This window comes from Nicotiana attenuata, chromosome 1 (genome assembly GCF_001879085.1).
Source record: "Nicotiana attenuata strain UT chromosome 1, NIATTr2, whole genome shotgun sequence".
Taxonomy (NCBI): domain Eukaryota; kingdom Viridiplantae; phylum Streptophyta; class Magnoliopsida; order Solanales; family Solanaceae; genus Nicotiana; species Nicotiana attenuata.
The window spans coordinates 20,063,641-20,078,931 of record NC_031989.1 but is presented as its reverse complement, the minus strand read 5'-3'; the positions used below and the strand labels follow the sequence as shown (position 1 = coordinate 20,078,931).

The 15,291-nt window shown below is 41.4% G+C and overlaps 1 protein-coding gene across 1 annotated transcript; it reads right to left on the bottom strand.

The window, feature by feature from the left end:
* Positions 402–821, bottom strand: LOC109240234 (RNA-directed DNA polymerase homolog; the record flags this gene model as incomplete). Its single annotated transcript, XM_019406867.1, has 1 exon — positions 402–821. A coding segment is annotated over exon 1 (420 nt), but the record flags the coding sequence as incomplete, so codon positions are not given.

Here is a 15,291-nt window from a genome sequence, read left to right as displayed (position 1 = left end):
AACTGCCTCGAAGCATAAGCAATGACTCTGCCATCCTGCATCAATACTGCACCAAGTCCAATACGGGAAGCATCACAATAGACTGTATAAGGCCCTGAACCTGTGGGCAAAACCAATACCGGTGCCGTAGTCAGAGCTGCCTTGAGCTTCTGAAAGCTCGCCTCACACTCATCTGACCATCTGAACTGGGCACCCTTCTGGGTCAATCTGGTCATCGGGGCTGCAATAGATGAAAACCCCTCCACGAACCGTCTGTAGTAGCCTGCCAACCCCAAGAAACTCCAAATCTCTGTAGCGGATGCTGGTCGAGGCCAGTTCTTGACTGCCTCTATCTTCTTCGGGTCCACCTGAATACCCTCTGCTGATACAACGTGACCCAGAAATGCAAGCGAACTCAACCAGAACTCACACTTGGAGAACTTGGCATATAAGTGACTATCCCTCAGAGTCTGAAGAACCACTCTGAGGTGCTGCTCGTGCTCCTCCTGGCTGCGGGAGTACACTAGAATATCATCAATAAAGACTATCACGAACATGTCCAAATATGGCCTGAACACTCGGTTCATCAACTCCATGAACGCTGCTGGGGCATTGGTCAACCCAAACGACATGACCAGGAACTCATAATGCCCGTACCGAGTGCGGAATGCTGTCTTAGGGACATCGGATGCCCTAATCCTCAGCTGGTGGTAGCCAGATCTCAAGTCTATCTTTGAAAGCACCTTTGCACCCTGAAGCTGGTCGAACAAATCATCAATCCTCGGCAGTGGATACTTGTTCTTTATCGTCACTTTGTTCAATTGCCGGTAATCAATGCACATCCTCATCGATCCATCCTTTTCTTCACAAATAACACTGGCGCAACCCAAGGCGAAACGCTGGGTCTGATGAAACCCTTCTCTGACAAATCTTGCAACTGGTCCTTTAACTCTTTCAACTCTGTCGGGGCCATGCGATACGGCGGAATGGAAATGGGCTGCGTGCCTGGGGCCAGGTCAATACAGAAATCTATATCCCTGTCGGGCGGCATATCCGGCAGGTCTGAAGGGAAAACCTCGGGGAACTCCCGAACAATAGGAACAGAATCAATAGAAGGGACCTCTGCGCTGGAATCACGAACATACGCCAGATAGGCTAAACACCCCTTTTCGACCATGCGTCGAGCCTTCACATATGAGATAACACTGCGAGTGGCATGACCTGGGGTCCCTCGCCACTCCAAATGGGGCAAATCTGGCAAAGCCAAGGTCACGGTCTTGGCGTGACAATCCAAGATAGCATGATACGGGGACAACCAATCCATCCCTAATATAACATCGAAATCCACCATGTCTAAGAGCAATAAATCAACACGGGTCTCAAGACCCTCAAACACTACCACACAGGAACGATGAACTCCGTCGACCACTATAGAATCACCCACTGGTGTAGATACATATACAGGAACACCCAAGGCATCACTAGGCATAACCAAGTAGGGTGCAAAATAGGACGACACATATGAATACGTAGACCCAGGGTCAAATAGCACTGAAGCATCCCTATTACAGACCAGAATAGTACCTGTAATGACTGCATCTGAAGACTCAGCCTCTGGCCTGGCTGGAAGAGCATAACACCGGGGCTGGGCCCCACCTCCCTGAACCATATCTCTGGGACGATCGGCTGCTGGCTGTCCTCTACCTCTGGCGGTCCGGGCTCTACCTCTATGGTCCCTACCTCCACCTCTATGGCCTCTACCCCCGCCTCTAGCTGGCTGGGCGGCCTGTGGATCACCTGATTCCTGAATCATAGGGCGAGGACCCTGCTGCTGAGAGCTGTCCGAAGCTCGAGGGCAAAACCTAGAAATGTGCCTCGTGTCGCCACACGTGTAACAAGCCCTCGGCTGCTGAGAATAGCGGAGTGGTGGTGCGCTGATGGGTGCTGATGGCGAACTGAAAAGCTGCTGATCAGAAGACTGCGGCTGAGAGCACGACCACCTGAAGTACCATGTGAGACCTGTAGGGCTGACTGAAAGGGCCTCGGAGGATGGCCTCTACCATAAGAATCTCCACCTCCAGATGAGGTACCACTGAATCTACCTGTATGACGGGGCCTCTTATCTGACCCATGACCACCTCCCCTGGAGATGGATCGGCTGAATCAACCCATCAATAAACCTCCGCACCCTCTCTCTCTCGGTGGGGAGTATAACAATAGCATGGCGTGCTAGATCAATGAACCGAGTATCATACTGCGTGACTGTCATAGAGCCCTGCTGGAGGCGCTCGAACTGCCTGCGAAGAGCCTCTCGCTGAGTAACTGGGAGAAACTTCTCCAAAAACAACTCTGCAAACTGGTCCCAAGTCAATGATGGCGACCCTGCTGGTCTGGATAAACAATAGTCTCTCCACCAAGTCTTGGCAGATCCTGCTAGACGAAAAGTGGCGAAGTCGACCCCATTGGTCTCCACAATACCCATAGTCCGAAGAACCTCATGGCAGCTATACAAGAAATCCTGGGGGTCCTCTGAAGAAGCACCGCTGAATGTGGTGGTGAAGAGCTTGGTGAACCTATCCAGTCTCCACAACGCATCTGCGGACATAGCCGCTCCATCGCCGGTCTGAGTCACAATACCCGGCTGAACTGCCACAGCTGGTTGAACCACTAGAACTTGAGCTTGGGGAGCTACCTGCTCCGGAGTACGTGTAGCAGGAGTCTGAACTCCTCCTCCAGCCTGAGAAGTGGCTGGTGCTACTGGAAGCAAACCCGCTCTAGTGACGCTCTCCATAAAGCCTACCAATCTGACCAGAGCGTCCTGAAGAACTGGGTGGCTATGAACCCCTCTGGGACCTGAGCTGGGCCCACCGGAGCTGCTGGGGCTGGAACCTCCTCATCATAATCAGTATGAGGCTCCACCTCTGGGACTGCTGCTCGGGGCTGAGCTCTGCCCCTGCCTCGGCCTCTGGCATGGCCTCGCCTTCTGCCCCTCGTAGGAGCTGCTGCTGGGGGCTCGGGCTGCTGCGCGGTAGAAGAGGAAGCACGTGTTCTCGCCATCTGCGAAAGAACATAGTAGAAAGACAATCAGTATTTGAGAAATAGAATCGCACGACAAGAAAGAACAAAGTGGAAATTTCCTAACTCCGTAGCCTCTGGGGGATAAATACAGACGTCTCCATACCGATCCCTCAGACTCTGCTAAGTTTATCCGTAAGTAGCGAGACCTATGTAACCTAGTGCTCTGATACCAACTTGTCACAAACCGGATTTCCCACCATCAGGAGTCGTGATGGCGCCTACTGTCGGAGCTAGGCAAGCCAAGTATTAAAACATTTTCTGATAACATCTCAACGATATAAATAAAACGAGTCATTTAAATAAAAATAGAAGTCTTAAAAACATAGATAACTGAAAACCAAATGCGAAAGTTTAAATACAACTCTACCCAGATCCGGTGTCACTAACTCACGAACTACTAAAGAGCGCTAAAAACAAGTCAGAATAGAAGTACATCAATGTTTGTCTCGGTACAAGGAAAACAAACTAATAACATAGAAGGGACTCCGGCCTGCGGACGTCAGCTAGGCTACCTCGAAAGTCCCTGGACTGAAGTCAGCTCCCGATCAAATCCTACTGCTGAGGCCAAAAAGCTGCTCCTGGATCTGTGCAAAAAGATGCACAGAGTGTAGCATCAGCACAACCGAACCCATGTGCTGGTAAGTGCCTGGCCTAACCCCGGCGAAGTAGTGATGAGGCTAGACATGACCTACCAAAAACAACCTGTGCAGATATATATGTATATACAAGTGCAACGAAATAACAACAGAAAATACCAATTAAGGCGGGAAGGGGGACATGCTTAGGGAAAATACAGATGAAAACAACTTATCAGAAGAAAACACGAAACTACATCAGATCTCATAATCTATATAAGTGGTCGGCGTGCCACACAATCCCATTTCATAGTATATAAGTGGTCGGCGTGCCACACGATCCCCTTTTCATAATATATAAGTGGTCGGCGTGCCACACGATCCCATTTCATAATATATAAGTGGTCAGCGTGCCACACGATCCCATTTCATAATATATAAGTGGTCGGTGTGCCACACGATCCCATTTCATAATATATAAGTGGTTTTCCGGCAAGGGAGAATACGACTAAGCAGTTAAATCCCGGCAAGGGAGCAACAACAATAACTTACACGTCCCGGCAAGGGAATAATCACATTTCTTTCTCTTACATTCATTTCTTACTTTTTAATCGAGTCAAAAAACGAGCCAACGCTCCAAAGACTTTACACATCATGTTTCCTTCTCATTCTCTTCATATCATATAGAAACCATCAATTAACAAAGAAGAGTCACTACAGAATCCCAATTAAGCACAAATAAAGACCCACGGTCATGCTAGACACCGGTGTATAGATACTCGTCACCATGCCTATACACCGTACTCAACATTTAGCAATTAGCAAATAATACTCTAATTCTATTCCCTCAAGCCAAAGTTAGATCAAACACTTACCTCAAATGCTCCAAAATCAACTAAAGCCTCTAGTGTAGCTTTACCCCTTAAATTCGGCTCCAACTCAGTCAAATCTATGAAATAACGACTTTACAATATTAATAATAGCTAAACAAACTAAACCCAATGCCTAAATATGAATTTCTAAGCTTTCTTCCCAAAATTCCAAAAATCGACCCCGAGTCCGCTTGGTCAAAACACGAGGTTCGAACCAAATTCATATCACCCATTCACCCACGAGCCCGAATATATAATTTGTTTTCAAATTCGACCCAAAACGAGGTCTAAATCAAGAAAAATCAAAAAGCCCTAACTCTACCTATTTCCCCCAATTTCTACCCTAAATTACATGATTTAGGTCTAGGAATTTGATAAATGATGATAGAAAATGAAGAAAACGAGTTAGATAATACTTACCCAAGAAGCTTTGGTGAAGGATAGCTCCAAAAATCGCCTATGTGCTGTGGAGAAGATGAACTTGTGTGTTTTGGGTGAAAAATCCCGCTACTGGTCTGTTTTTAGGCTTTAAAAATAACTGGGCGAATTTGCCCTACGCGATCGCGGAAATAGGGATGCGATCGCGAAAGGTCCCACTGACTGGTCATCGCGATCGCGTGGATGGTAATGCGAACGCGTAGAAGAAATACTGGGGATCCAAAAGTTTTGTCTATGCGAACGCGAGTCTACTGGTGCGAACACATTGAAGGAAATGCTGAAGCTATGCGATCGCGTGACCGAGTACGTGAACGCGGAAGAGGAAAAAGCCAAAGGAACGCGAACGCGGGCTGAATATTGCGATCGCAAAGGAGGGAACAACTGTGCAAAAATTGCAGATTTTCTGCAACTTTCTCTAAGGCCAAAAACATCCCGAACCACCTCCGAATCACTCCCGAGCCCTCGGGGCTCCTAACCAAACACACACACTAACTGAACAATCTCATACGAACTTAACCGAGCGATCAAATCGCCAAAACAACATCAAAATCAATGAATCAATCCTCAATATCATCATTTTTCATTCTAACTTCATAAACTTCATATTTTAGGTATTTAGGTCCGAAACACGTCAAATGACGTCCGATTTTGACCAAATTTCACAGGAAGCGCTTAAACCATATATAAGACTTGTACCGGGCGTCGGAACCAAAATACGAGCCCGATACCACAGCCTTTCAATCAATTTTTATTTCCATTTTCCTTAATAATTTCAGAAAAACAATTTCACAGAAAAATTCTTTTCTCGGGCTTTAGACCTCGGAATTCGACTCCGGGCATATGCCCGAGTCCCATATTTTTCTACGGACCCTCCGGGACCGTCAAATCACGGGTCCGGGTCCGTTTACCAAAAATGTTGACCAAAGTCAACTTTAATCATTTTAAAGCCACATTTTAAAATTTTTCACAAAATTTAATATATAATCTTTCCGGCTACGCGCCCGGACTGCGCACGCAAATCGAGGCAAGTAAAAAAATGAGGTTTTCAAGGCCTCAGAAGCACAGAATGAGAGAGAAAACAGGTGATGACCCTTTGGGTCGTCACACTATGGAAGGTTACTTTGTTAGATTTCCTTGTAGAATTTTCTACTTTTATATGTATATTCTGCATGGATCCTCCCTCTTGGAAATAAGCCTTATTTCTAAACAAACATATACCTATGAACTCTTGCATAATTAAATTTCTACAAATAATCAACAATGTTGCCTCTTTTAACTTTTTTTAAAGTGAAAAAGGTCCTTACTTTTCTTCCTAAAGTTGAAGACCTCATATCAGCCAGTGTTGGGAACAAGATTTCTTCAAAAACATAATACTCTAGCGCTTTAATTTTTGATTTTATTAGTGAACTTAATTTAAATTATTTTCATATTCATTAAAATACACACTATTAAAATTATGCATAATCCTGATGGTCATATATGTCGGAAATCCCAGATTCAACAACTTACCAGCAAAAAATAATCCGTGAAAAAAAGTGGTCGCGAAAATTTTCGACAGCCAATCATCGCTCATTCGACGGCCATTTCAGATGAAAAAGGACTTCCTAATGTGCAATTTTGCACTCAGCAAATTTTTAATAAAAGACTGATTTTCTAATGACAATGAGCTTTAGAAAAATTCTTGAGCATGGGAGGAATATGTGTTCTTACTGAAATTAAAAAGTAAGAATGATAACTTGTGAAATTGAAGTAATAAAATCATAATGTTGGAATAAATATTAAGTTGGCTATATTGACCGAGATGATTGAGGACTTCTATGGGGTAAGAGTTTTTTCCTTTATATTACATAAGTTAAATATGATCAACAATCATCATTTTCAAACTTAATTATACTTTTTTCTATTACAACACAAACACAAATTTTTAATATAATTGTAACGACCCAGCCGGTTGTTTCATGAGTTACAGCCTCGTTTTCCTCATTCCTGCTTCTTTATGTGTTCTTCAGCTGTATTTCATCGTATCGTGTTGGTTGGTTTGGGTTCGGAGTGGTTTTGGAGTGAATTGAGACACTTAGTCTCTTTTGAGTAGGCTTAAGTTGGAAAAAAGTCAACCAAATATTGGCTTATGTGTAGATGATCTCGGATGTGAATTCTGATGGTTCGGTTAGCTCCGTTAGGAGATTTCGGACCTGGGAGCGCATCTGGAATGTGATTTGGAGGTCCGTAGTAGATTTAGGCTTGAATTGGCGAAATTAGAAATTTGGCATTTTTCGGTCGGCAGTGAGAATTTTCATATCGGGGTCGGAATTAAATTATGGAAATTGGAGTAGGTCCGTAGTGTCATTTGTGACGTGTGTGCAAAATTTCAGGTCATTCGGAGGTGATTTGATAGGTTCCGGCATCGTTTGCGGAATTCGGAAGTTTAGATGTTCTTAGGCTTGAATCCGAGGGTAATTTGGTGTTTTGATGTTGTTTGGAGTGTTCTGAAGGTTTGAATAAGTTCGAATGGTGGTATATGACTTGTTGGTATTTTTGGTTGAGGTCCTAAGGGCCTCGGGATGAATTCGGATGGTTAACGGAAGAGTTGGAAATTAGTTTGTGCAGCTGAAGCTGCTGCTTCTGTTATTTCCGCACCTGCGGATTGGGGACCGGAGGTGCGAGGCCGCAGATGCGGTGGGGAAGCCGCAGATGCGGATCTTGAGGGCCAAGAGGAGAAACCGCAGATGCGGTGTGTTGGACGCATCTGCGGGACCGTAGGTGCGGTGCTCGGGGCGCAGATGCGGTCGTGGGCGTTTAAGAGAAAACCGCAGGTGCGGTTGATTGGGCCGCAGAAGCGGTTGCGCAGGTGCGATAGAAGGACCGCAGATGCGGAAATTGCTGGGCAGAATGTATAAAAAGGTTCCTTCCAGAATTTTTGCCCATTCTTCACTATTGTTGGCCTGTTTTGAGCTTTGGGCAGTGGTTTTCAAGAGAGAATAGAGAGATATCAGTGAGTTAAGTCACTTGGGCTCTATTACTTGTGTTTATGATGATTTTCCCACTGTTTAATCATGAAATTTGAGGGAATTTGGGGTAAAGTCGCAGGGGTTAGGCCTTGAGTTTTGGGGAGTTGATTTGGGGATTTGAGGGACCATTTGAGGTCGGATTTTGATGAATTTGGTATGTATAAACTCGGGAGTGAAAGGAGTTTCTAGTTTTGTAATTTTTGTCGGATTCTGAGATGTGGGCCCTGGGGCCGGGTTTGGGTGAATTTTAGGATTTTGGTATAATTTGATAATTTTTCGTATGGAATTGGTTCATTGGCCTATATTGATTGCATTGTATTGCTTTTGGTCATACTCGGGACATTTGGAGGCCGATTCCAGAGGCAAGGGCATTGCGGAGTAGGGATTTGACCGATTCGAGGTAAGTAATGATTGTAAATCTTGTCCAGAGGGTATGAAACCCCGGATTTCACATCGTTTCACTATTTTTGATGTGACGCACATGCTAGATGACGAGCGTGTGGGTGCGCACCGTTGGGGATTGTGACTCGGTCCATCCCGTAGCGACTATTAAGTTGCGTATTTGACTGAAAATTATGTGATACTTATGTGTTTAGAAAGAATTTCTATGATTTGGGCTGAATGCCATATTTGGGCCTCGTGCCAAGCTGTTTGGACCCTTAGGGGGCCTTTTATTGTTATTTCCTCACTATTTTGACTTAAGATCTGTACTTAGTCATGCTATGTTTTACTAATTTCATAACTCAGTCTTCATTACTACATTTTGATGCATAAAATGATATTTTGGGCTGAGCACCCTGTTTTACTGATAGCCCGAGTGGCTTGAGAGGTTTCTAACTAAGTGAGGCCGAGGGCCTGTATTGTGAGGATATTATGGGATCAGGCTACGCGCCGCAGCATGTTGTTACTAATTTGTGATTATGAGAGGCCGAGGGCCTGATTTATTATGCCACGAGGGGGCTTGTTATAGCGCTTGGGCTGTAGGAGCCCCTCCGGAGTCTGCACACCCCCAGTGAATGCGGGTACCCTGAGTGAGTGATATGATGTTACGCCCGATGGGCTGTTCTTGATTCATGTTGTGCCTGAGGGGATGTTTATGAGTGACTATGAGGTTTGCCCGATGGGCTGATTCTGGGTAATGTTATGCCCGAGGGGCGGTTTATGATTCATATTGCCCGAGGGGCTGTTTACGAACTATGTTTTGCCTGAGGGGCTGTTATGATTTTCATCACTTTTACTCTAAATTGTATTGAACTTCTGTTGAAACTGTTGAAAAGCATCTTCAAACGATTTTTACTAAAAAACTGGATTTTAACGAGATGATTTGACTCATATGCCGATTGGAAAGCATGTTGTGAATACTGAGTTTTTATGACGTGGTTTCTATGTGTTTCTTACTACTTAGTCTTTATTTACCTTTATTACTTACCGATTTGGCGTACTCACATTACTCCCTGCACCTTGTGTGCAGATCAAGGGGTCGCTGGACGTGCTAGCTAGCGTTGATCTTCATCCGCCGCGGATATTTCGGAGTTGGCAAGGTAGCTGCATGGCGATCGCAGCCTTGCTCTTCTCCCTCCTATCTCCCTATAGTTATTAGTAGTTAATTTCCAGACTATTTTAGTCTTGTTACAATTCGAAATCGTTGTAGTATTTGCTCATGACTTAGTGACACCCCAGGTCGGGCTTTTATTTCCACATTTTGGTTTTGACTTTATATCTTTTATGAGAATTTCAGTATGAAAAAGGTTGTTACTTAAATTTTAATAAAATGTTGAATTATTTTGGGAATGTGTCGGCTGGCGTAGTTCCATGATAGGCGCCATCACGACCGGGTTGGTTTTGGGGTCGTGACAATAATAATTACATAACTTTTTAAAATTTTATATCCATAGAGATGAGATACACGCACAAAGCGCGTACCCTAAGACTAGTACTATATTAAAAGTGAGAAGCCCTAAACTAAAAAGTTAAATCACTAAAATGTCCTTACTAAATACTCAATTTAGTAAAATGGAAAATCTAACGCCTAACACCTTTGCTTTAGCAAATCTTACCGATTACTCCCAAAAGGCATGTTGTATAGCTTTTTTCCAAAACGTACATCGTATAGTTTGATAATCAAACTTTGATTGAACAAATCTTACAGTGCTGATTTCCGAATTCCTATTTGGCTGGAGTCAATGAAGAGTATCCGATTCAGATAGACGTATTTCATGTCTTCAAAGTACCCTATTGGTTTTTACATTCTTTTATATATTCGCTCACTAACTTCATTGTAAAATGCTTTTTTTGTGCCTAAGACTTTTCGCTGCAAATTTATATAGTATTTTCTTTCCTATTTCAAATAGTCATCTTTCTCTTGTGTTTTTGAACCTTGTTGTCATCAGTTTTATTATACATGCGAAATTACTCAGAAGTCAACGATCAAATTTTACAAGCATAATCGTGTTGTCGGCGGCTATGACAGGGAAGGAATAAAAATACCTTTCTTATCTTCTTGTTTGATCTTTTTTTAGCAATTTTCACTTTATTTTACTATTTTAAATTTTCTGTAATAGTCAACTTTTGAAGATTTCCCATGAGAATGAAAATTTTGGTTGGTACTGGTTCGAAAGAAAATGTGAATATGACAAAGAAATGGCGCAATTGAAGTATGTTGATTTGAAATTGGCACAATTTGGCAGGATATTTGCTAGGCTACGCCATTCTTTAAAGAGATTATAGCAGTTTGGTGACAACAAAACATGCTTTATTTTCTCTCTCAATTTTAATTTATGTATTATTTCTTAGTCTCAGTGATTTATAAAATTTAATTTTGAATTATAGGTCGTGATGGCGCCCAACACCGTTGTTGGGCAAGCCAACACCGATCAACTAGTGATTTTCAGTTTAAATAAATTATTAAGTAGTAACATTTTCCTTATTTGTTAAAAAGATTTAGAAATTTGCAAGTGAAACATAAATAAATGGAAGCAATAAGTACTAATCAGATTCATGTAAGCAACCCAAAATCATAGGTCTACTAGTGAGTGTGCCAAGACCTGTTGTCACAAGTGTGTGGGCAATCTAGTAGAATATACAAAAGAATACTGCTAGTCTATTGTCACACCTCCTTTTTCTACCCCCGGAAGGGGTATAGGGGAGTTTTTCCAATTAAAGTGACAATAACCGAAACGGAATTATTTATTCAAATTCAGAGTCGCCACTTGGGATAGTTTATGGTGTCCCAAGTTATCGGTTTAAATCCCGAATCGAGGAAGTTTGACTCTGTTTTACAGTCCGCGAAACACAAAAATTCGGGTAAGGAATTCTGTTAACCCGGGAGAAGGTGTTAGGCATTCCCGGGTTCCGTGGTTTTAGCACGGTCGCACAACTATTATTATTGGCTAATTTATCTGATTTTAAAACATTTTTGAAATCTATGTGTATTTTTATCCCTTTTTAACCGCTTTTAATAATCCACGATTGTCATACAGCTAATTATTTGATTACACATTGCGAATCATGTCACGGGAATCGTACCCACGATCTACAACATGGTTATTTTATTAACAAGATTAAATTGTGACCGGGTCACATAAATGTTCCCCCGGATTTTAGAATTGTGTATCATAACTACGTCACGGGAACCGTTTAATTAACGCGCCTAAAGAAAACTACGAGAGTTCAAAGCATTTTACTACATTAGTTAAGATATTGATGTGAAGGCCATAGACTATGTGATTGGATGGCACACCTCAACTTATTTAAAAAAAAGAAAGATTTGTACTCAACTAAAGCGAATTATGGAAGTTCGGGTTTAATCTAAATTAAAGTTCAATCTAAAACTACTAATTGCAAGTATGTATGGGATAATATACTAGGCATTTGATTACTTGAAAGGAGATGGGCCAGCAACAGGCTCCACACCATTTAAGAAACTTTAAAGAGAAAACACGGCTGAAGGAACAGGGCTCGAAATTGAGCCCAGAAAAATAAAATCGAACGGCAAGCGGCCTCTTAACTGGGCCAATAACAGGCCCAGTTTTTAAAGACAAGCTTTCAATGTTTAAAACTTGTTTTGTTTATATTAGAACAAACTTAATGGAATAAATCATTAAAATCAATTGGGGCTCTAAATCAAGCCCAAAACGAAAACTGGGTCATGGTAGAAATGCCCCAGCTCGAAACTGGACTGAGCTGTCTCATCCGTGTCAATATCAGGCCTAATTGAGACTAAACTTCTTCTAAATCGACTGCAGCCCAGATTGCTGGAGAATTTCAAAAAAATCAGAGGCATATCTTAAGACCAATCATTAGCATTCTATTACTGTTAACAATAAAAGATTCAAAACCCTTCTTATTCATAAATTACATTAACTTACACATGCAATCACTTTGCTATTGTTGTAATTCGAGAGGTAGAATAAAATCTCTGACTCTAGCCAAACATAACATGATTCAACACATACTGCATATTAATATGAGCTCATTCATGTATTATCCTAGCCCTAAATATGCAATCATGCTAATAACATTAAACCTCAAACTGACTTAGCTGAGGGTATTCAGCCATTCAAACACATATGGACAACATACAGTCGAAGGTTTTAACGCGGTCCCAAATATTACAACTTTTAGGCATAGCAAACTGTCCAGCCACACATGAAACAACTAAAACCAATTCTAACTTTCAAACACCTAACATTGTGACTAAATTATAGAGCAAAACATCAGTTTTAAACAGGCTTAAACAACTGGAAAGAAGCTACAAATAAAAGAAAGAAAAAGAAGACATTAAACCAAAAGAAGATCTGGAGTTTTCTACTTCAACCAACATATTACAGCTTCACTTTTGCATTTCAAAGCTCATGAAGATACGTGGATACAGCAAACGGAAGAAAAGAAACCCTGAAGTCAGTAGAAATGAACAAGAACAGAAGGCCAGCAGCAGTAGCACAGCTCCAAAATCAAACCATGTTTAAGCCTTTAAAAATCTAGAAATTTCAAGGAAAACTTGTTCTAGTTTTTCTTGTGAAAAACAGAGAAAATTCAGATATTCAATGAAACAGTGCAGAACTTTTTTTGGGTGTTTTCTAAGGTCTGAAATCTGTCTAAGGAGTGAGGGAAGGGTTCTATTTATAAGCCCCTCAAAATGCTATGTGCTGAAAAACAGAAAAAATAGGGAATTATTCCCACACAGCTCCTAAAAGCATCTTTCTAACAGAATTGGGACAGCTGGCAGCCTCTAATTGGTTTCAGCATTTTTGTGCTGGCCAATAGAGCCAGCCGCCCCTATTCTAGAACCTTCCCACATGGTTTTATCCTATTTCATACTTATCTACCCTTCAAACAAACCCCTTAAGTTTCTTTATTTTTAATTAACCCATACAAGTTCTTAAGGACTCATAAACTATGGCAAACAGAAACAAACAAACAAATATCAACAAACGAATCAAACATCAAAACCACAGAGCCAAAAGTTTGAACATTTGAAAGCTAAAAAATAAACCTAAACCTCTAAATGAACCAAATTCATAATAAACTCTCAATGCTCTTCAGACTAACATTTTTGATGATTAGCATAGGCAGATGAACAACACCAGATAAATATGAAATAGAACTAAACCTAGGCTAATTAGGCAGACTTTAAACCAAACTATTTAAAAGTTAAACTAATTAAGCAATTTTAAGCATACTAACGAATCAAGACAACACAGATACCTAAAACTACAAAAATGAACTACACTACTTTAAGAATTAAATTAATTAAACAAATCAGCATACTAGTCGAGCGAATCAAAACAGCAAAAGAAAACTAAAACTAATAATGAACTAAACTTACATTACGAGTTAGACTAATTAAACATGAGCTAAACCAAATAAACAAACCCTAACCGAATAATTGACAAACTGATGATTCTGATGCAAAATACATAGATTAATGAACCGTAAAAATACTGACTAAGCATTAGAAAAACCCTAACAACCCATAGATTATGGCTACCTAAACCTCTTCATTTTTTCGGTCAAAGAAAATGGAAAATAAAAGAAACAGAGTAAAGAGGGAGAGAAGAAGAGAAAGGAAAAGAAGAAGAAAAATCAAAGAAATAGATAGAGGAATAAAAACAGCCGATATACCTAGACTAGGCGGACGGCGGTTGGCTCAGACGAACTCCGGCCTGCTCCGATTTAAGCCAAAATTAATGTTAATCGAATGTTCTTGTTTAGAACAAACGATTAACATCAGTTTCAGGCTAAATCGTCCTTGGAAACTTGAAGGCCTGGGACTTAGGTTTTTTGCATGTCACAGATCTGAATTTGGTCGGATTTGGCCGAGTTTTTGGGGAAATTGATATGGAGTCGAGGCTTAGGAGTGCGAGGGGAGTGTAGGATATGAATTTAGGGTTGTTTGGACATGGTTGAGTGGTGGCCGCCGGCTAATGTAATGAGAGAGTTTTGGGGCGGCTGAGTTTAGGGTTCTGATGAGAGATGGGGAAGTGGGGGGTGTTCGCTAGGGTTTGGGGATGAATTGCGACATATATAAGGTTTTAGGGTATTAAGTTCCGAGCCGTTGGATCAAGAGCATCCAACGGCTGTGATCGAAGACTGGGAAACGCGGTCATTTTGGTGAGAAGGGGGTTGGACCGGGTATATTTGGGGCTGGGCTGGGGCGGATGGGCAAGGGATTTGGGCTCAGAACTAGTTTTGGCCCAATCTCAGGTTTAAACAAGCCTTTTTCCAATTTCCTTTTTTTTGTTTTCTTTTCCTTTCTTTAATTTATAAATATCCTAAATTAAATCTTAAATTATCTAGTTTGCAAAATTAAGCTAATTATCTAATTATAATATTTACAAAATTAGTTGATCCTAAATTGAAGAAAAGAAAATTACTAAATTAGCATTAAAGGCTAAAAATGTAAAATAAAAGATATTTTTGTGATTTTCGTTTTAATAAAACAATTAATTAACTACTTAATCCTAAAGTATGGACACAAAATCTAAATGCAATGCATGATATTTTTTCATGATTTTAACAGAATTAAACGTGCACAAAAATGCAAACAATTAACAAAATTCTACAAAAATCCTATAAAATTGCAAACAATTTGGGGGAAAAATCTATTTCTTCACTTTGTAGGAGTATTACACATAGGGCAAAAATCATGTGCTCACAGCTGCCCCTCTTTGCTCGGAAACACGAAGAGTTTTCGGGCAAATATAAAGTGAGCGGATACGAGCGATTTTTGCCCGTTTGGATACTCCGTGAGAAGCATTTTGAAAAGTCTGATCGAACCCTGCTTCCGAGGTTGCCTACATATCCTTGGCTATAAAGGAATCAGGTCAGTGTAGTTCTGGA